The sequence below is a fragment of the Ammodytes marinus genome (assembly GCF_949987685.1).
Source record: "Ammodytes marinus genome assembly, chromosome: 7".
NCBI lineage: Eukaryota > Metazoa > Chordata > Actinopteri > Uranoscopiformes > Ammodytidae > Ammodytes > Ammodytes marinus.
Genome location: NC_137211.1, coordinates 17,272,210 through 17,294,383, shown reverse-complemented (window position 1 = coordinate 17,294,383; position 22,174 = coordinate 17,272,210). Strand labels below are relative to the sequence as shown.

Here is a 22,174-nt window from a genome sequence, read left to right as displayed (position 1 = left end):
AATATTCAAAGTGTCACATTGATATTCTACATATAAAATAAGACATTCTCGCAGATGGAGCAGCCAACTCGGCCAACACTGTTTGACTTTCATGGAGTCTCCATGACCAAACACTTCACTGACAACTGGGACAACGTACAGAACTTCAAAGCGAGACCAGATGACATCCTTATAGCTACTTATCCTAAAGCAGGTGGGGTTGTGTGTGTAAAAATATCAAAATGTGGACGCATCTAACTTTAAAGGAAGATGTCTGTGTGTGTGTGTGTGTGTGTGTGTGTGTGTGTGTGTGTGTGTGTGTGTGTGTGTGTGTGTGTGTGTGTGTGTGTGTGTGTGTGTGTGTGTGTGTGTGTGTGTGTGTGTGTGTGTGTGTGTGTGTATGTATGTATGTATGTATGTATGTATGTATGTATGTATGTATGTATGTATGTATCTATGTATGTATGTATCTATGTATGTATGTATCTATGTATCTATGCATGGTACTAGTTTTTGATTCTTAAAGCGGCAAAAAAGTATGTGAAGCATGAATAGATATGCATTAAAATCAAGCATTGGCACATCCGGGAAAATCTATACTTTTATCTATATCCTTTCATGTTTATTAAATGATATGAATTAGTTTGTTTTATACGTCCAGCCTATTGACCATCATTTGTGTTTTAATCTCAGGAACCACTTGGGTGTCTTACATACTGGAGCTCCTGCATTTTGGGGAGACATGTCCAGAGCGTCAGTCCATTCCTCTTAACCAGAGGGTGCCGTTTCTGGAGTTCGGCAAATCTTCTCTGCCCAGAGGTACAGTCATGCGATGACAAAGGGAAAAGGGCTGCTGGATTTGTCAATAGGCAACAGTTTGCTAAAAAAGTTTGCTATATCAATTTAAAGAGTGATTGCTGTAAACCTTAATTTATTTACTTGGAGTTATGTGTTTCTGGCCACCAGGCCATTTAAAGATATTGTATAACTTTACAACGTTACTGTTGGTCAAGTTTTTTAATGTTGGTGTGGAAACAAGTCAAACTATGGATGTAATCAGTTACTGACTAATGCTTCTATGTACAAAAGGCACAGACTTGGCGGACCAGCTTCCCACCACTCCTCGTCTCATTAAAACTCATTTACCAGTGCAGTTCATACCCAAGTCCTTCTGGGAGCAGAACTGCCGGGTAAAATCCATGCATATACAGTATTTATTCTTTGAAAGAAGTGAGTTATGAACCCCTTATAACTATTGTGCAGATAGAATATAATTTCTTGTGTTTTCTCCTTGTGTAGATAGTGTATGTGGCTCGTAATGCCAAGGACAATGTAGTGTCTTATTTCCACTTTGGCCGCATGAACAATGGGCATCCAGAACCAGGTGACTGGAACACCTTTCTACAGAAATTCAATGAGGGCAAAGGCGAGTTCAAAAGATGTTTACTATAAAGAAAGCCCACTATCATCTGATTTCCTTTATTTCTCATACATTGTTCTTTGGTTTCAGTGCTGTTTGGATCATGGTATGACCACGTGAACGGCTGGTGGGAGAAGAAACAGACTCATTCAAAACTTCACTACATGTTCTACGAAGATCTGATCGAGGTGAGCTGTTTCCCTTCAATAATTGTCATGACCCTTTTACATCAGCAAACTTGCCTTTACTAAACACTGATGTTTGAAAATGTTTACACTGCTTTCAAAGAAAATGTATATTGTGTTTTTGCTGTTCAGGAATGTTTTCAATTCCGTTGGTTGCTCAATAGATTTGTTTGACATTTCTTAGATAAATTATTATTTGCATTTTTGAGGAAAGTTATATTATCTATACCACGCTCATGTTTGTACAGTCAATATGAAGCTTGTTTCAAATGTACTGAACACATATGGGAGTGGTATCAAACACCAAATATATCATCTATTTCTGGCAAGCCATGAGCATATTTTTTTTTGGGAATTTTTATGCTTTATTGATAGTGTAGAGACAGAGTTGAAATGGGGCAGAGAGGGGAGTGACATGCAGAGAACGACCGCGGGCTAAGGGCGCCCTTCATGAGCATATTCTAATGTGACTCAAGCTAACAGAGTTTCTCACATTTTCTGCAGGACTCTGGACGTGAAATAGACCGACTCTGTTCCTTCCTTGGTTTGTCTCCTTCAGCTGAGGAAAAGGAAATAGTCTCAACTGGAGTGAAGTTTGACAATATGAAACAAAACAAAATGATCAACCATTCCAATGTCCAAAGTATGAATCAGAACGTGTCACCTTTCATGAGAAAAGGTAGTGACCTACTAAATTCTGTTATCGCCAAAATGTGCTCAAATCCCTTTGTCGCTGATTTTTTAGAAATGACCAGAATTATTCTTTTTGCTTCTCCAGGGAAAGTTGGTGACTGGAAGAACCATTTCACTGTGGCCCAGGATGAACAGTTTGATAAGGTCTGCAAACAGAAAATGAAGAATCCGGCATTGCAGTTTCGTACTGCAGTTTAGAGGCAAAACGAAGAGTCCTTAACTGTGATTAATTTAATAAGTGATTGTAAATGATAGATTGATCACTGATTGATTCTAATCATTGGAGGACAATTATCCAGTGATATTGACAAATGTTATAAGATAGATATAAATAAGCAAATAAATCGGTAAAAATCCTATTTTAATTTCAGTTAAAGAATCAGATACTGGTGAAGATGCCTTCAGATGCCTACAGACAAATCAGTCAACACAATGCTGCTGAGTGCTCACATTGTTCTTCAAGTATAGTCCAGGCATTATATAACCTGACCTGTCAAAAATTGCAACAGAAACCATTCCAACTGTTTTTGACTCATGAATATGTAATACATAACATACTAAAAGTCTTAAGGAATCCAAGTGGTGGAAAGTTATTTTCTAAGGGGTTTCTTAACCATACCTTTATGTCAATTTTCAGCTTCCTAAAGTACTGTTTTATGGTAGAGGGGATATGTGCAAAATTGTTAACCTTTTCAGAAAAGCTTGAAACTTGGTACACTTATACAGTTTGGGGCTCTGAACATTTTCAGATATTAAGCCATTGCAAAATCGAATCATGGTTGCCATGGCGACCATTTTACTTTCCGCCATAGCCTAATTATGCATTGTTCATCATAACTCCTGAACCAAACATAATACCACATAACTAGTGATGTCTAACCCTATGTTTTCATGGTCAGGGATTACTATGATACCACACAACATCAGAAACAGTTAAGGTTGGGCGCCCTTAGCTCAGTTGGTAGGGCGTCCCCCCCCCCGGGCCGGGCCCAGCAGCAGATCCGGGTTCGATTCCAGCCCGCAGTCGTTCTCTGCATGTCACTCCCCTCTCTGCCCCATTTCACCTCTGTCTCTCTGCACTATCAATAAAGCATAACAATGCCCAAAAAATATCTTAAAAAAAAACACATACATGTATTTGTAGAGAGAATAACTATCTTATCAACCAGGGACTTGCAGGGACAGTTGGGGGAGCAAGGGCTTATTATTTTACAATAGTAGCACGTACATTTCTGACTTAGCCCAGCACACCTACCAATTTATTTTGAATACCCACTCACACAATTGTTTAACAGATCAGCAGATCTCTACAAAATAATCAGTTCACACAGAGACATTGTTCTTCTTTAGTATCCACTAAAGCGATCTAAAAGTTTTTTCACAATTTGCACGTTTTCTATGCTACTCTGGTATAAGATACATTTACACTAATTGACTGCACCAAATATTGCACTCTTTTGTATTTCTGCACATGCCAATAAATTATTTGAAATATTTTGGTGTTATTGTTGAAATAAATAACGCTTAAAATTAACATCAACAACAAATTCTTCACACAAAAAAGAAAAAAAAGGCGGTTCTCTACATGAATAACCAAACCAACCTACCCTTCAAAACTATAAAGTTGGCCTATATTTGGTTGCAACATTTAGGCTTAGTTCATTCTGCTCTCATCACTGCAAAATTACTGAAAACATTACTGAAATCATTACAAAAAAGTTCTTAATCTTTGAGCACAAATCTGTTCCTTCAGTTATTTCCAACTTCTTTGTGCCTTGTATCTTTCTTTGCATTAAGAACTTTTTAAGGTCTATTTTCATTTTTTATTTTTAGAAACAATACAGAAAGCAGGACCTTGGTGGTTACAATGATTAAAACAGGATGATGCTGCTCGTCAGCTTCATTGTGGTATCACTCGGCTGGTTGGTCAATTGGCCAGGTTTCTGAAAAACTGGTCAGACCTGGCTGGTCGTGTCAACCTCAAGACTTATGTCCAAGCCTTTAGAAGTTATAGTCCCCAAAGGGAAATTCTTTTTCACAAAAATGTACGTTATGGGGAGAGAGAATTTAAACCTGTTTGTAGACTCAGGACAATGACAGAGTAACTAGCCTGTCCTGTTTATAAGAATGTAGAAGAACTACAAAAGGTACCCAACCTGTTTTTTCATGGGGTCCAAATACTTTTCACATCCACACCCAAACACAAGTAGCTTTTCTACTGCTTTTTAAATGGCCTTAATTGGAGCCGCGGCTCTGTGTAAACACCCAACTTTGAATAGATATTGACATAAATATCTAAAAATCTAAAAATAAAGGTTATCTAGGTAGGTTCTTGGCTTCCAAAGACCATGGGCTTCCAAAGTGGCTGGGCCCTAGAAAGCTTTCACACTTTCTACCCCTTATGGGCGGCCCTGTCTGCACATACTGTAGATGTGAGCTGATTTTGTGTAGAGATTATGCCCTGATACTGCCATGAAAGGAAGCATTTCTGATATTGTTTCAAGGTGAAGTTCCCAATTCTCAGAAACTTGCAAAATATGTCTACCAATGGATTTTAAGGATTCAGTTTTGCATTTGAGAAGTCATCTTATTCTGAGAATCACATCAGAATGGCTAGCCTTCTCTGCAGACATCGTCTATCAGCTTTGCATATATTGCAGCAACTTAATTGACACCAGAGTTTTATAAACGATCTCCAGCAGGTATCATCTGCTGATGACATCTCTTCATCATAGTATTTTGGATCTCCTTGCAGCTAATGGGGAGTTACAACAAGTGCATCAGGCAGAATCAGACAGGACTCTTTCAATGCAAATCCCATCCAAACATCTTCCCTGTCATAATGTGCACAATGGCTGCATAGAAAATCATTATCACTTCCTCTTCCCAGCATCAACCATAACATGCCCAATGGACCCCAACAACTCATATCAGTGTGGAAGCCCCCAAGTCACTAACCTCTGGCTCAGCTGCTTTCATAAGAAAAGGCCTTCCACCAGTGGTTGATAAAATGTGATGATTGGGGTGGAATTGTGGCAGTGGGCATGTTCACATAGGAACTTACATGCGGAGTAGATGCATGTAGGGTCACTACGTCTCATATCAACCAATGGGGTAAACACAAAGGATGTTTACCCCGGGTGATTGCCATGCTGTGCAAATTGCATCATACTAGACCATGCTGGCCTTTGTGAGACAAACAGGATGGCAGTTTTCCATATGAGTTCCAGGTCTGCTGTCGGGTCATATGGTTCTGATCTCTCTCTCTAACTAATAAAGGCAAAAGTTACCCAAAAATAACTTGACAGTGTTATCTTGAAAACGTTTAATACATTTATGGCAAGAAAGTTAAATCAAATGAATATTATGACTTCATAGTTAATCATTTATTTGCACATGCATTGTACCATATCTCTTGTTAAACAAAGTTGTCGGTTGATTTGGACAGTAATGAACGATTTGTGTGGATATCAGAAAAGAATGTATAAATAAATAAAAATTAACATTGGATTCACCCTTAACTACTGACCTTCACTGTTTCTGATGTTGTATGTGGTATCATAGTAATCCCTGACCATGAAAACATAGAGTTAGACATCACTAGTTATGTGGTATTATGTTTGGTTCAGGAGTTATGATGAAACGTGTATAATTAGGCTATGGCGGAAAGTAAAATGGTCTCCATGGCAACCATGATTCAATTTTGCAATGGCTTAATATCTGAAAATGTTCAGAGCCCCAAACTGTATAAGTGTACCAAGTTTCAAGCTTTTCTGAAAAGATTAACAATTTTGCACATATCCCCTCTACCATAAAACAGTACTTTGGGAAGCTGAAAATTGACATAAAGGTATGGTTAAGAAACCCCTTAGAACATAACTTTCCACCACTTGGATTCCTTAAGACTTTTAGTATGTTATTAATTACATATTCATGAGTCAAAAACAGTTGAAATGGTTTCTGTTGCAATTTTTGAGAGGTCCACCCATATTTTCTCACAAAATGCCTGTACTAGTAGGCTAGGAGTGGAGTTGGTTCATTAGGGGATGGAGATAGGGACAGGGATCCTGAGCCTGAAGCTGCATCTGTTGAAAAACAATGTGTTCAAGTGCTTTCTTAACCATCACTAACCATCATAAAAACACCAGCTAGCAAATGAGACTAAATTAGGTTGCTTTAGATTAAATGTAGGCTCGATAGGCCTATAGCTATACAAGAATAATTAATTGTGTAATAAAGTGTCTGGATGTTTAAAAAAATATATTTTATTACTACGCTGTCAATAAGATAGTATAGTCTATTAATGATGACATATTTATAGTTTATTTTGAAAATATTGTTCTAGGTTTAGTAATTCAGCCCCATACTCTCGGGTAGTAATCCCTTAATCACGTAGTCTAAAATGAGACGCCTGCCATTTCAGTTTTCCCCCATACCCTTCTGGGAATAGACTGCAAAAGGTATATTGTTGCAAATGAATCAATGATAACCCCAGACATTTGTATGTGTAGGTCTGAAGTTACTTTAGTCTGGATATATACTAGTCAGTGAGGCCAGCCCATAGACTGGGCCAGCCATGACAGAGGAACATTTGTATATATCACCTGTGATTTGTTGTCTCATAGTGGTTGTTTTTTTCTGGTAAAGTTGCTGATTGGAAATATAATTTCACTATTCAACAGAATGAACAGTTTGATGTAGTTAAAACACTGATCAATTTGTTCTTTCACTGATTGCTCTAATTCTTTAGCCTGGCACCGCCCACCTACCTTCTTCCGCTCAATTTTGATTTCCCGAAATGTAGTACAATGGTCTGGTAGGACCAGGCTACTAATTCTTACCATTGTGAAATACATTTAAATAATTAAATAATAAACGGCAGTAGTTTTCTTGTTTTTATTTGAATCCAGACATGAAATGTAGCAAGAAATACAAGAACAAAAGTTCCATGAGAGAAATGAACATATTAATCTAACACTGTACTTTAACTCTATGGCTGCAGACTGGAAGAAGCACATTGATCTTATTTTTATGGCACGACCTGCTTTATGGAAGATATAACATTAAGGGTGTTGGATACCACCCGGTCATGAGGTAAAAGAGGTAACAGCGAGTACCAAGTACCAACACAGCAGCATTTTTTGGGTTCATCGGAATGTAGACAACAACACAAGGCCATTGTACTAAAAATACTAAAAAAGTAAAGCATCTTACATCACTGAAAATTATGTTTTTCCACATTGGACTAATGTCACATCTTAAAATGTGTCATAAAGTATTCATAATAGAAAATTATTTTGTAATACATTTTTCTTAGACAAATCTCATGTGGAAATGTATTTTTTTTTTAAATGTAATACCAGAGAACCACTGGGCATTTTCCATGGCCATTCATTTTGCAAAATATGCATCATTACAATCCTGAGCACAGCCCAGAAAACCATTGACATAAACTCTGCAGTCAGTCAGGTATCACAGGTACTGCTCTAAAAGTCCTTAACAGGCCACAATCAGAAGCCATAATAGCATATATGCACAGCTCAGACACATACCACTTTAGATTGTCTTTCACAGTAACAACTACAACTATGTTTCAAATACACCTTTATTCATGAACATCATCAAAAATAACATTATTTACATTGTTGCTTATACATCATATATTGAAAGATATTTTCCTCTTGAGTAGTAAAATACTTCAGTCTAGTGCTCAGGCTTACAGTTACGGTAAGTGCTCTGTTTTTAAGTTATGTCTAGTATAAGAGATCTGAGGTTCAAGCAAAGCCAGTCTTGTGGGGTGCAGCCCTGCAAAGCTGTGTAGCATGTCATTTGTTAACATATCAAACCTTCATAATTGATTTGATGCAACTGATAGTATCATGATTATGATTCATATTCTTCGTCAAATTCTGTAAAAAATTAAATTAAATAAAAATGCAGTCAGAGGCTTTAATCGTACATAATTATTGATAGCAAAAGCTTTGTCAAAATAAGAACAATATTTTGAGGTAAGCAACACTTTCACATTTAAGCATGCGTCTTCATGTCTCTAGCTGTTGTTTACCGCCTGTCTCTTTTTGTAACCAGGATCACATTAACATACAAGGCAGACTGGGCAACAACAACAGCAGAAGCTTGTTCAGAGCTAAGAAGTAGTAATCCATAGCTGACTCACTATGATACTGCTAAGACGCTAGAGAGAGTTAACCATAAAAATAGCACAGAACCAAATAAGGTTATGCATGGCACATCTTTACATCACAAAGCAAATTGAAATATGGAAGACAGCAAATAAATTCATGAAAGAAATGCAATTTAACATTGTTGATATGCAGCTTTTTTCGCCCAGAAACAAGAGAAATAGGACCGACATATGATAAGAGACATTCGTCTTTAACCCTCCAAACATATTGAAACTATCATTGGTGCTGTTCCCAAATAGGGAGTTGATCATCTAAACCTTTGTTTTGTTGATGTTGGGAAGATGAAATGTGTCACCATTATACTTTTAACACCAATCACTAACAGGAATCTGCTGAAGAGCCCATCTTAGGACTTGTTTAAATGTATATGGCCCCAGTTTATTTGAGGCTGTACCAGTGTTATGCAGCTGTGTTTGAGGAAAATAACAGGACAAGAGAGAGGGCGATAATGTGTCAGAAAGAGATGGAAAGAGTTAGGATAGTGTTGTGTTGTTTATCTGTGTGCTATATATCCAAGTTTCACTCCCAGAGTAAAAGGTACCACATCTGTTCCACAAACAAATTTGTTCAACTGGACAAAGAAAGGGGCAACTGGGTGGTGTGTTTAAGGTTATCACCCAGAGACTCTTAATTATTTTCCCTCTCAAAATATTTTAAAGGCAGTTCAATCATCACACTTTGCCAATATATAAGTCTTGGTTAGGAACTGTATTTGATTAGTGGATGTGTTTGATGTACGGTCATTGGTCCTCATGCCAAATATTTAGTTCATAGATCAATAATTTCACTGCTGACACTGGCAGAGTCATCATGTCGGTTGACATCCAGATAACTGCGCGACCCCACTGGCCTCCCACCCTTGCCTCGCACCCTCTCTGAGTCCGGGGTGATGAACGGCCGTGTGTCGTCCACTCCATCCTCCCCCAGATGCCCTGTTGATGTTCTGGAGGGACGAAGTGACACCGGGCAGGACACGGAGGAAGGGACACTTCCAGCCCACCTGTGACCCTGGTGGGAGGGTGTTGGTGGAGCAGTCACCTGCCTGCTTGGCACACTGCTGAGGACACTTCCCCCCAGTGGCATGGAAGACTCTGTTTGCGCGTCGCTGCTATCAGAAAGCATCTGAGGGTCACTGTTCCTGCGGAGCCAGGGCCCCTGGCTGACCCCTGAGCCTATAGAGGGGGACTGTGAGGTTTGGTTCATAGGATGAAACAAGCTCCCTACAAACAGGTGTTCCCTGTGCAAAGCCTCGTCAATGCTGCGGGTCAGGTCAATGGGAGATGGAGGCCGCAGATCAAACTCGTAAAGAGACAGGGTAGTGTCCCTGTCCATATCCAGACTGCCACTCACTGAGCGCTGTGGAGGCTGGCCCAGCGCTTGCAGTCTCAGCAGGGAGCCTGTGGAGCCATCAGATACGCCTCGTTCTGCAGAGTGGCCCCTATGGTTGCGTCCCTGGTTGCTGTCCTTGACACACCGTGGCTGGGCAGTGTTCTGCTCATGGTTCTGGTTCCTGATCAGACTCTTGCTGATGTCGGCTCCGGGACGCTCCTGGCCAGCCCAGTTGTTAGGCACCTCCCCTGGTCCTCCTCCTCCCACCCCATTACTGTCTGACTTTCTACAGGGCTTCCCCCTCAGGCTCTGGACTATCTTGGACCAGCATGTATGTCTTTGACTTGAGCTTGTAGATTGGCCAGGGGACGGCAGGTCTCCTGCTGCTCTGCCATCTGCTCCACCTTCATCCCCTCCCCGGCACCCTTGAGGCCTCCAAAACACCCAGGAACCCAGGAGTAGGAGGGAGAAACCCCAGGCCAGCTCCAGGAGCCGGGCCCAAAAGTGCACAAGCCACCATCCCCAGTTGAAGCGTGTCCAGTCCCCTAGCACTCCATAGAGCCATAAGGTGGCATGAACATGCAGCCCACAGCACAGTGCCCCCAGAACTGCACACACTGCCAGCACTCTCACCAGGATCACCCCCATCTTCCTGCTCCCTGTCCATGCCTTACGCCTGGCCTCTTCAGGGACTCCAGGGTGGGGAATGGGAGGGCACCGTATACGTGGGAAGATATAGCAGAGGAAGCCCAGACAGAGAGCCAGACCCCAGCACAGGGACAGGACCTGTAGGGTGATGGGCACAACAGGGGACAGGGCCGAGGAAAGAAGATCAGCCGCCAACAGCAGGGTACACTGCAACACAGCTAACACAGCCAGCAGAGGAGGACGCTCCAGGGTTGGAGGCAGCAGAGGCAATCCTGCTACCTTCATTGCCAACAATGCCAGGGCAGCTTGTGTCCACACCAGCAAGTGTAGAGGCAAGTTGTAGAGAGCCGTAACTGCGGGGCGAGGGAGGAATTTCCGTGTGCCATAAGGATCAATTAGAAAGAGAGCTGCCCTAAGGCCTCCGGCCAGAAACAATAGAGCATTGGCTAGTGCAAGAGCCCCGCGATGAGGACAGTTTGCACCAGGGGACAGGGTGAGGCCAAGAGCAGCTCCAGCAAACAGTAAGAGGAAGAGGCTTGCTGAGCCGTAGACATGCAGCTCCCAGGCAAAAGCCAGCGTCCGGCTCAGGTCACCCCAGTAGATAAGTGTAACATTAGGGGTGCGAGAGGGGGCTGGATTAGAAGTAGAGTGGGGAGCTTGGTGAGGATGTCCTAGGAAAATGGAGCGGTTTCGGTAGACAGGTACAACACCAGTGGCAAGGAAGGAAGAGGTCCCTAAAAAAAGAAGAAAAAGTTTTTTATTTTTTATTTATGAACATATACAAACAAAATATTAATGCCTTTGTACAGTAAATGCCATTTATCTGAAAGCAAAACAGTACTATGAAAGTACAAAGAATACTATCTTAGAACCACTAGAGGGGTGTAGCTCACCATCAAAGTTATGAGCTAGAACAATTTGGTTCTCTCAGTTAGTTTTTATACCTTAATTATTCCTGCAGAGAAACATTGTCCTGGGGTCCAAAAATAATACATAAATTAGCCAACTTGTACTCTCTCAATAATGTCTATTTTTAAAATCGTATTAAATTTGCAAAGGGTTCCATTTACATCTGCTGTGAGAGCATCGGGTTATTGTGGTGATACCCATCATCTGTAAGAATGCAAAACATGGCTTTGTATGAAAATAACAGACCTTAAACCCAGACAGTGTCCCTTTGTGCACGTACAAATTCACATGGTGTAAGACATATACCACTGCAGTTATATCAGCTAATAAGAGCATACAGGGTGAGGAGAACAGTGATCATGTATTGTAATGTTATGTCAATTTCATCAACATATAGAATAAAGAAAACTGTGTGGAAAAGGTATTTACCCATATAATACAATTGAAATAGCATCATAACATCCAAAAATGTCAGTATGATCCCATGTAAATCCCATGCTAGCACATCATCAACATTACGTATTTCCATAAATATACTGTAACATCATGCTGAGCAAAGCTGCTAGGGATAACCGATTAATAATTACGTGTCTTAATTGGATTAGATTATGTATAGAAATAAGATCATCTTCATGGCGTAACCCAAAAACAGCGTCACAACATGTCCATAAACGAGGACAATTCTTGTGTTTAGATTTGCATTATTATACAAACAATACTACCTCAGGGGATGAGGCAACACCTTGACAATGTTGCATCTCATTATCTCTCTGTCACTCCCGTTCTCATTTTCTCATGCACACGCATACTTCTGTTTGTTCAAGGTACTCCACCTTATTTTCCTGCTCTACCCTGGAAACACTCAATCATAGGGCCATTCATCACCGAGTGTTTTGAGAACTACTCAGCGGTAAAGCACACATTGTAGAAAACAACAGAACAACAACTGAGTGAGCGCTATTCAAAAATATCAAAAATATAAGTATTATTATGTAGATATGTTTAGGAAGACAGGAAAAACACATAGAATGTAATGACTCTGTGGCTGATAGGCAACAGTTTTAGCTGAAGTGTACCTATGTAGAATTTATTTCTAAGGAATCATTTTGCACACATGTACACTTTATACCTATAAGGTGGAACAGTGGTAAAACACTCCAATCATCAGCGCCTGGGAGAACTATAAGCCCACTCCTCACCCCGTAGAAGACACCTATTTAGCTGACTAATGACTCACTCCAACATGTGTTTCACTTCCTGGACGTCTCTCCCTCCCTCCGTCTCTCCTATCACACACACACACACACACACACACACACATTTCACTTTTAAACTCGCACTCAATGCAGATCACACACACATTTCTTTATTTATGTAAAGGTATGTTTTACTTCCTTACCTCAAACTTTTTTTCTGTTTTTCTTTTTTACATGAGCAAGATCCAGACACATCCAGATGTGCCGATCACATTTCACAGCTGGATACACTTAAACCTAACCCTACCATGAGTTTTTCTCTTTAACACACACACACACACACACATACACAATGCTTACACTGCTTTATACAGTATGTCCAGTGCACATGTTGGAATTAACTAAAAAATAAATATCCTGTTCTAATGGTATCTAAGAGACTGGCGCATGTGTCCCATGTGTCATACTTTTTCCTTTTTCGTCAACTCCCCTCCCTTCATCCATTTCTCTGTGCATCTGGTTTTCATTAACATCCCCACTGCCTGCATTTCAGTGCCTGTACCTTTCTTCTACCACAATTTCACCCACCCCATCAACTCTCTCATCTGTATTACCGACAGTCCCCTTCTCAGACCCCACTTTCCTCTTGACTATCTCTTTGCGTAGCTGCGATTCCACTCGTCCCCTCTTCAACCTTCTCTCTTGCCTGCTGCTCATACTTTCTTTGCTCGCTGTGTCTACCCCACACAATTACCACCACCCCCACTTTCCATGGAAAAGCTTTCTCCCTCCTTTGAAGCCATTTTCTAGATTCTTCCAATAAAATAAGTCCCAGCTGCACAAGTAATTCCATTTTACATTATCAAAGGATCAAGGGCAGTCAAATACAGAGCATAGGACCCTCATTTCTTACCTGTCCTTGAGGACTGAACAGTTGTGTTAGCTGTATTTCTTCCCAGTTGTGCTGTGTTGTTGGGTTGATTTGCTGTTTTGGAGGCTGTTCTCACCACCTCATGTGTAGTAGTAAACATACTAGTGGTAGATGTGGCTGTAACTTGCTGTGTCACGGTGTTTGAGTGTGAACTGCTTTGGGCTGTAGCTGGTTTTCCTTCAGTCTGGGACTTTTTGTCGACAGAGCCAGTGGTGGTAGTTGTTGTTTGGGGATATGTGCCAGCAGCAGGAGCCAGCTTTGGAGTAACTCTGACGGTGGAAGGAGCTGTTTCCGTCAGTTCACCTAAAAAATGTCAGAACAGACACATTTGTGACATGATGTTAATATTGTGATCTCAACAGCACCTTACTCTCGTGGAGCATTCATTCTTATGTTATGTGACCCACCTGTTAACACTGTGGTCCGAGTCGCCTGTGTTACCACTGGGGACAGAGTGGCTTTTGTATCGGTCAGTGGCGTCGTCGAGATTTTGCTGACTGTCGTGAGCACAAACAGGTGAGGCTTCACACTCTGACTGTCTGGCCGTAGTGTTTCTACATCAGAAATTTTAGTTACTGCGGTCTGTGCCTGGGGCCGATACTGTGCCATGACATCACCAACCGTTGGCTGAGGAGCCGGTGATTCCTCCACAAGCATCACTGTAGGAACACTACCTGATCCCAACCCTTGCAAATCATCATTCTCTGTGTCCTCCTCTGGATATCCTGCTATCACCAGCCTCTCGCCTGCAGACTGAGGGACGGCAGAGGAGGGCAAAGTGGGCAGAGGTGGAGTCGAGCCTTTTGTTTTATCACCCCCCTTTGCAGAATCCCTTTTAAATGCTATGCTGGCTGTATCAGTCCGTGGCCGGGAGGCAGTTGGTTGAGTTAAAACTTGCCTGCTGTTGAGGTTCTGTGTGAAAAGGGTGGATATAAAAGAAGGACTGGACTGTGCAGTTGGACCGGGCATTTGTCGCCCTTGTAGCACTGCAGTGGTAGCTGTCAGTCTATCCCGGTCTGAAGCCCTGACAGGGACATCAGTTCGCCCTCTAGGAGACAGAGAAGGCCAGAATCTGGTAGTGTGCTTTGTTGGTTGAGGTGAAGCATTAACAGGCGAGTCCAAATGGGAGAAAGAGGAGGAGGTGCCAATGATACTCTGGGCATATGAAGGATGCTGGAGGGACAGGATGAAACCCAGGAAAAGGACGTTCATGGGAGCCATGGTCTGTGCAGAGCGGTGAACAGTGACTGGTCCCTCTGACTGTCTGTACGTGTCACACCATCCTTTCACTGTGCCTCTGTTGACAGAGGAAAAACAGGTCATAAAAACACACACAATCAAAACCACAAGAATTACTCTGGGTAGTTGATCATTTAATTATTTAAATTGATTTAAATCCTCAGGAAAAATTAGTAATGATGTAGTGTGATGTAGCCTGTGCTGATTCAGAGGGCAGGTAAATGAAACTCCCTCAAGGTTTTTTAAGCAGCATGACACCAGCGGTCACAAAGGGTGTGGTAAGGTGTATTGTTTCAGAATGATGGAGCGTATGGCGTCACGCACGCATGCATGCGCACACAAGCACGCGCACACACGTACGCGCACACACACACACAAAGGCAAGAGTTCCGCTTGTATGTTATATAACACATTGCACCATCAAAATGATGAAGCCAAAAAGGAGTCACAGATGGTTTATTCAGTGGCAGATGGACACTTCTTTCCTCTCTATCTCTGCCATAAAATGTTCTTTGGATGAACATCAGTTTATTTCTTGTCAAATGTCTTCAGTTTTTGTTCCAAGCAGTGGGACGTGGATGCCAGGAGTTGACAGCTGTAACTCATAGTATGGTAAGGCTCAGAGAGCCCAGTGACACGGACAAACCCCCCAGCCCCTGAGGATTACACAATCCTAAGCGTCATCTAGTTAAACAGCTGCTAGTTGCATCCATTCAATATGCACTTGTTATCAAATAACACCCTTTTTTCCCTTTTTTAACATTTTGAGCGTCTGACTAACATAATTCTTCCTTCTTCACACCTATGACTCACAGTGGCAGATAACCTTGGGGGAGACTGTCAGGATCCTACTGAAATTTAAGATGAAACATTAGGAAGAAAAGGCACACAAAAAAACAGTGCATACTGGAGAACACATTCTGCTGCTTATGACTCACCTAGACCTAGGGCCCATATACGTACAGCTGCAATGTCTCTTGAGAAATGCCTGCAGCTGCACACCATGGTTGGCATGTGCATGTCGTGCTCATGGGCACATATGTAAGACATGCGTAATCTGTGTGAGTATATGGAAAATACCTGTTTAAGTGTGTGTGTGTGTGTGTGTGTGTGTGTGTGTGTGTGTGTGTGTGTGTGTGTGTGTGTGTGTGTGTGTGTGTGTGTGTGTGTGTGTGTGTGTCTGTGTGTGTACAAGGGGTCAGCCACCAAGCAGGAAGTCAGAGAGCTAGGTATGTGAGAAACTTTTAGACCAGTGTACAGCAAATACAGTCTTAGCTTGTGGCGTTTTTTAACTGTGTTGGTCGTTTTACTCAAGACTAGCTTCAGAGAAAAATTGTCCGAGAGAACAGTAATAGAAGTGGTAGTAGTATATCTCAATCCCCACCCACTCACAGTAGCCTCAATGTTTATTTTCCTCCCTCTCCCCACCACCTATTCTGCTCTCAGTCTAGTCGGCTGTTGGCCAATACAGCCTCTGATTAATCGCTGTTTTTTCCCCCCCTTTCTTTCTTTTTCTCTAGTCCCACATCTAACTTTATTTCAACACAGTCCAAATGTTCTGAGGTGAGGGTTGAATGAGGGCCCTGAGGATAGGGAAATACATTACCGAAGATTGAAAAAGAAGATGAGTACGCTCACTCAGAGAAAAGGCAAAAGAGTGAAGAAGACAGAGGAGAAGGTGGTGGAGGAATGGTGATGGTGGTGAAGCAGTCTCTGGTGGGTATAGGGAAATGGAGGATGTAGAGAGATAGTTAGTGGATAGAACTGACGGAAGTAATTTAAGAAGCAGAATATTTGGGAAGAAGAGGACGAGTCACAGGGAAACTATTTTTCAGGATTAACAGGTTTGTTGTGGTTCAGAATTACTATTTGGGCAGCTTGACAAGGGAGGCATGCGGCGAAACCGAGCCTGCTGTCCCCCCGAGGTTAACTGGCAACCGAAGATAAACAAACTGACTATTAAGGAATTGCTTCTAGTAAACATACCAGTAGTATCTATCATCCAAAGTAATCCTGAATGCGTCAGCCTTTGGATGGATGTGTATGAAGGTAGGTTGTACAGATTAATGAGTCTCAAATAAGCTTAAGTGAAAGGAGAGAGACAATCTGCAGCTGTATTTGAAATGCTGTCAGAATGAATCTCATCTGCACATGTGGGCCTTAAGCACAAACACACAGCCACACACACATAAACACACAGCACTGGTCCCCCCAAAAATGTATTTTCTTGACTGGGTTTAGACAAATTGACTACAAGTTTCCATTGAGCTAATGCAAATTGTAGCTGATTGGCAGCTCCTCTAAGCAGTCTGAATTATAGGTCAGGAAAAGGCAACCATGTGTTGTTTGAATTTCATTTTTAACCAAACTACAGAGACCAGATTAGCTCGTACTACATCCCCTTCATTACTGAGTAAAATACAGACACACACCATCACTAAATAAGACCGCACATTCCCTCTGTGACTCTCCAGGGGGAGAACAAGGCAGATGGGTGCACGGCCAGTCAGACTATTTTTATCTTTAAGACCCTCGGGGGCCGAGAGACACATCACTCAGTATTTCATTTTCAGTGGGATGTGCATGTTGTGTAGATGTCGTCACTCTCTCTCGCACAATACGTTCATTATACAAAGCAGGAAATGCCCGTGGATAATTTCCAATAGTACAGCTGCAAGCAACAATCTGAAGATTTCTATAAACTCCTTGCCCACAGTATAGAACTGCTGGTTATACAATCTCAAATGACTCAGTACAACAGCAGCTGTTACTAATCTGTTAATCGTTGAAGTCATCGTTGTGATGTCATCTCTCTGCTAAATTAAAATGACTAACTATTGCCTTTACTTTACATAAGTAACCGGTTGGAGGGAGGGGGGTGGGCAGTGAAGTTTTTGGAAAATCTCCCTTTCTTGCTAATGTTCTCTCGTTTTGCCAGATTCCAGACAGTCTGGCGGTGCAGGATTTCCATTAATTTGAGTGAATAGTTCCAAGGGCAGACACATGTATGTTTGTGGACAGAAGGATCTGTGTCTTAAAGACTGGTCCAATGTACACTTGTCTCAATCAGGGCTGGGTATCAAACCTCATTGGCCGAATGTGTCCAAAGAAAAATACAGAAACTGAAATACTGAAAAACTGCATTGAATGCCTGGTCAGAATTTTAATATTGTTTACTCATATAATCAGATAGCTCCACAGAGGGGCAAAGACGGGGTGGGTAGTACAAATTGACATAGAGGAAAGGGAGAAAGGAAAACTGGAATAAACCAGCCAAGGTTCCCTGTTCCCCAGTCCAACAGATGATGAAGAATTGCTTGCCATACAGATGTATAACTTGTTTGTACTGCGCCATGCAGGGGGAAAGGTGAGACTGTGAAGCACTGTATGTACGTCAATTCGTGTGTACATGAGACAGAGAGAGAAAGGGGAGGGGGAGTAAGTGTGGTTAACTTGGTATGTGGGTAGTGGGGGTGGTTTGACCGTTAAAAATTCCACACCTTGGAACAACATATGGATTTTCAAAGTTGCAAACAGCTCTCCACAATATTGTCTGGCTTTCTTCAATTACAGCTACTACCACATTCAAATGATTTGATAGAACAGCCAATCAACAATTCGGTTGAAATAAAACTGATTAATGTATCAGGAGGAGATACAATAATCATAACATGAGCTCTCCACATGCATAATAGATTTGACAGGAAGTTTTTCAAGGCAAGGTCAACTGACTTTGACCCTTTGTCCAAAGCTGTCCATTTAGCCCCTAAGACAAACCAAAGTATGTTAAAGATGCCTCTCTCTTGGCACTCCCTTGCCTGTGTGGGGAGAGTGGGGGTCAAAACTTTCAGCGGAGCAAACGACCACACAGCGAGGTCAAGATATATGAAGAGAGGAGGCTCCAGAACAAATTGTGGATCCTTTTGATCCCCAGTTGAAGAGGATGCCCATCTTAAAGTGCTGAGCCCCACAACATCTTTGACTGGTGTTCCGCCTTCATGCGAGCAACAGATCAAAGGCTGAGGGTCAGTCTCAATGGATGAGGTACTTGGACTGCATCACACACACACACACACACACACACACACACACACACACACACACACACACACACACACACACACACACACACACACAGCCCTCTGTACTCAGGGGTAAAAACAGGCTATGAATGTTGACATTCGATAGGTGCTCATGGAAAGAAAGTTAACCAGAGCTCACATTGTAGACTCAGATAAGATGAAAGAGCATACATTGAGTGCATGAGCACTTCGATTTTCACACTAACACATTCCCAGAAACCCACCCTGAGAGATAGCAACTCCAGTGACTGGTTTAGGTCAACTGCGTAACCACGTGCCGTCCAGCCAAAAAAACACTTTCGGGAAAAGAGATTTCGGTATCCCGAATCTTAACCTTTTGCCTGCTGCAGGGAGTTAACCACAGCTCCACTTCAAACCCATGACTCTTACACTACATCTGGATGCAATAAAGTGAGTGCTCTGTTAGGTGGTGTTTTGTGTGGTAATCACTCAATTTGCAAACAGATTTTGTGTATATAAAAAAATAAAGTATTATCTGGGTGAATATTTACAACTTTGAAAAAGGAACATGCATTTCCTAGCCAGATCCAGTGCCATACAAGTGTCTAGGGGTTTGTGATAGCCTATTGACATACCAAGGTGTCGATTTATGCTTTATTTTCCACTATTGTGACAGTTTAGGACTGTGTGTTCTAGGTAGTGCGTAATGTCTGCTGTTATCTGGAAAGTATATCTATAGGCAACTGTCTACTGCCAGTTTAAAAGTGTCTGGTCCAAAGATGGATGAATAGGCATATAGCCATTAAACACTTAAGTCTACGAGACTTAGACATGCAGTCATGGTTCATCCCAGTTTTACTCTATTTCACTTTCAAATCTCCACGTAGGCCTATTTCTATGTAGGACACAACAACACAGTCAGTAATTCTCTGATGAGCTCTGCTTTACAATCGTAAAGCTATAGCCTAGGCCTATAAATCCTATCCATTATCCATTAATCGGATATTGCATTTTTTTTCTTCTCTGCGTTACATGAATGGACCTATTATACGATTCAAGATCCATCCAGTAGCCTAGCACTGTAGAGCAGCTCTTCTCCCCTCCCTCCGCTGGATGCAGTTCAGGTGATGAGAAACAGGTGAATCTAGATAGGCTCAACGTGCCGCAGCACCTATGTTTGTATGTCAAGGGTTACGACAACCGTCGTAAACATACCGTTCGTAAACACACCCACAAATGTAGCGCACCTGCCATCAGTGGGCTTAGGGAGAAATAGTAGGCTACCCCACTTGTTGCTGTTCACCAAAGTGTAGCCTATTTTTTTCCACTTTCTGGACAGTCGTGGCTTTTTTTCCCTCCGTGATATTATGGGCATTTCGGTTCCCCATGCAAATGAATGAATGAAACACGAGACGCTGTAGAAGTTTGAATGGGCTAGCCTACAAACTAGATTAGTTTTATTAGGCCTAGCTCCTTGCGATGGAGTTGTAACAAAGGCCTATCGGACTAAAACGGTCCGTCCACTTTTCACGTAAAATGAAAACTATAGTCTACGATAGCTACATCAATAATAGAGCACTTGCCGTTGTGCATTCTCCTCTGGCTAGGTAAAATTATTGCTGTCTGTAAGTAGCTAACTGTCTGCTAGCTAATTAGTTACAAATGTGGGCGTGTAAACTGCTAACCGTAAAGATACGGGAAAGCAAGTAGAGAGGGAGATTAAACGCTTCTTAAAAACACATGCTGACGTAATTTGTACGGAAAGCAGTACGACGAATCTGTCCGACATGAAGACTGCGCTTTATGGTTTCGCGACTACCACTCCTCGCGATGGGGACATTTATAAACTCTTAATTAGGCTACCAATATCAACGCTTCCTGCCCGTGGCTTAATAGACTGTGTGTATATGTCTAAGCAACACGCAGGAAGCCTACAGGTGGACATGCGCAGGTAGGCTAAAACAAAAGCCCCGGGTTCTCATCATAAGGTATAGTAGCCTATGGTTCTCATCATACTTAAAGCCTGTAAACGTGAGCAACGGCACAGGTAAAAGGCTACGTCACGCGTGGATCACTGCGCAAAGTATCGCCGCATAGCAGCCACCATAAAATATAGCCTACCTGGAGATCTGTCCCCTCAGATGGCGTCCTCTGCGGCAAGATATGAGGACTAGTAGGACATACCAAGTTAGGTGTAACGTTAGTCCGGGTTTACTGATTAGTTGCCGCTGGTGGAGGGGAAAACGGTCCTCTGATGACAAACAGAGAGGTTGCGTTCAGCAGCCTTGTACCACTGCCTCTCTCGCCACGAGCTAGTGAGGAGATGAACGCCCCCTCCTAACTGCTCCATCTCTCACTCCACATCGCTCCCTCCCTCTTATTTTTTTTCCCCTCAAGCGGATCAACACGATTCTACTATGTCTTCCTACTAAAGACCTTCCGGCCGCCTTGCTCGTGTGTTACGTAAGCAGACCGGCACGCACTTGACTAGGCGAGCACCTTAATGCCTCATACCTTTAAGAAAGCAGCTAGCTGTGCTCTATGGACGGTGCCCAATGACGACACTGGCATTGACATCATCACACAGCATGCAGCGCCACTATACATTCTGGGTTATTTTCCACAGATTATAGAAGGAAACTGTGACGTAAACTATAGGTTGTTAAAGTGGCCATGCAGTGTCATTTGGGGACAGGTGAGGAGGATCAAAAAGCACCTGACATGTTTCTGGCATGTGGTGGTGCAGCAGCAGCAGCAGCGAGGACACTGATCAGTTCAAACAGAGCTGTGCACGAAACTCTACACCCCACTCCTCGTCTCCTGTCCTCCAACCAGGGTTCGTAAAAGGGAGCAGGCGAGATGATACCATTTCCTCATGCTGCAACTTGGCACCATGCCTCCCCTTGATCCCATCTGATTGTCTCTGTCTTTTACACAACACGCACAATACTCCAGTTTGGACATGCTGTTTTAGACTGCAGCTCCGCACCCATGTTTGAGCCCCCAATATGCAGACAGGATGAGAGCAACAACTACACATTAGTCTGGTTACCAGCTGCAACCATCTCACTCCATATCATTATTGCTCTGTCATTTTAATAAGATTGTTTGCACAGTGCAGATGAGTCCTAAAATAACCAGCTCAGAGGATTGTCCTAATGCCATTACATTACTACTGAGCTGGCTGGAGAGACACTGAAGGGCTTGGACAGGAGGAGCAGCTACACAGTACAATGGCTATCACATTATTAAACATGTGATTAATATTCTATATAGGGAAAAGTGATCAAATAAAACAGAAAGGGAATGGATGCTTATAGGTCAAGTTATTGCAAGAGATGTCAGTCATCTAGGCTAATATATGATTAGCACATGCAGACTGTTTGTGTGTGTGCGTGT

The 22,174-nt window shown here is 42.3% G+C and overlaps 2 protein-coding genes across 3 annotated transcripts; one reads left to right on the top strand and one right to left on the bottom strand.

Moving 5' to 3' along the window:
- Positions 1 to 54: 54 nt before the first annotated feature.
- On the top strand, positions 55 to 2,475 carry LOC307253167 (cytosolic sulfotransferase 2-like; the record flags this gene model as incomplete). Its single annotated transcript, XM_080031065.1, has 7 exons — positions 55 to 193; positions 673 to 798; positions 1,069 to 1,169; positions 1,279 to 1,405; positions 1,490 to 1,587; positions 2,089 to 2,263; positions 2,363 to 2,475. 7 exons carry the CDS (start codon positions 55 to 57, stop codon positions 2,473 to 2,475), a joined length of 879 nt encoding a protein of 292 aa, XP_079887191.1.
- A 5,389-nt stretch (positions 2,476 to 7,864) lies between these two features.
- LOC307253150 (uncharacterized protein) lies at positions 7,865 to 21,301 on the bottom strand. Of its 2 annotated transcripts, none has more exons than XM_080031041.1 (4): positions 21,290 to 21,301; positions 13,901 to 14,790; positions 13,476 to 13,796; positions 7,865 to 11,191 (listed from the first exon to the last, which is right to left on the bottom strand). In XM_080031041.1, the coding sequence occupies exons 2-4, from the start codon at positions 14,712 to 14,714 to the stop codon at positions 9,249 to 9,251; spliced, it is 3,078 nt and encodes a 1,025-aa protein (XP_079887167.1). In that variant the 5' UTR covers positions 14,715 to 14,790; positions 21,290 to 21,301; the 3' UTR covers positions 7,865 to 9,248. The 2 variants fall into 2 exon arrangements, with proteins under 2 accessions (XP_079887167.1, XP_079887166.1); XM_080031040.1 differs by lacking the exon at positions 21,290 to 21,301 and adding an exon at positions 20,897 to 21,095.
- Between the last annotated feature and the right edge of the window lie 873 nt (positions 21,302 to 22,174).

Excerpts from the sequence above, each read along its gene's own strand:
- LOC307253150 (XM_080031041.1), bottom strand. The coding sequence starts at position 14,714 with ATGGCTCCCATGAACGTCCTTTTCCTGGGTTTCATCCTGTCCCTCCAG. Across the intron at positions 13,797-13,900 it reads TCGGACCACAGTGTTAACAG|GTGAACTGACGGAAACAGCT; the intron begins GTGGGTCACATA and ends GACATTTTTTAG. Across the intron at positions 11,192-13,475 it reads TGTTCAGTCCTCAAGGACAG|GGACCTCTTCCTTCCTTGCC; the intron begins GTAAGAAATGAG and ends TTCTTTTTTTAG.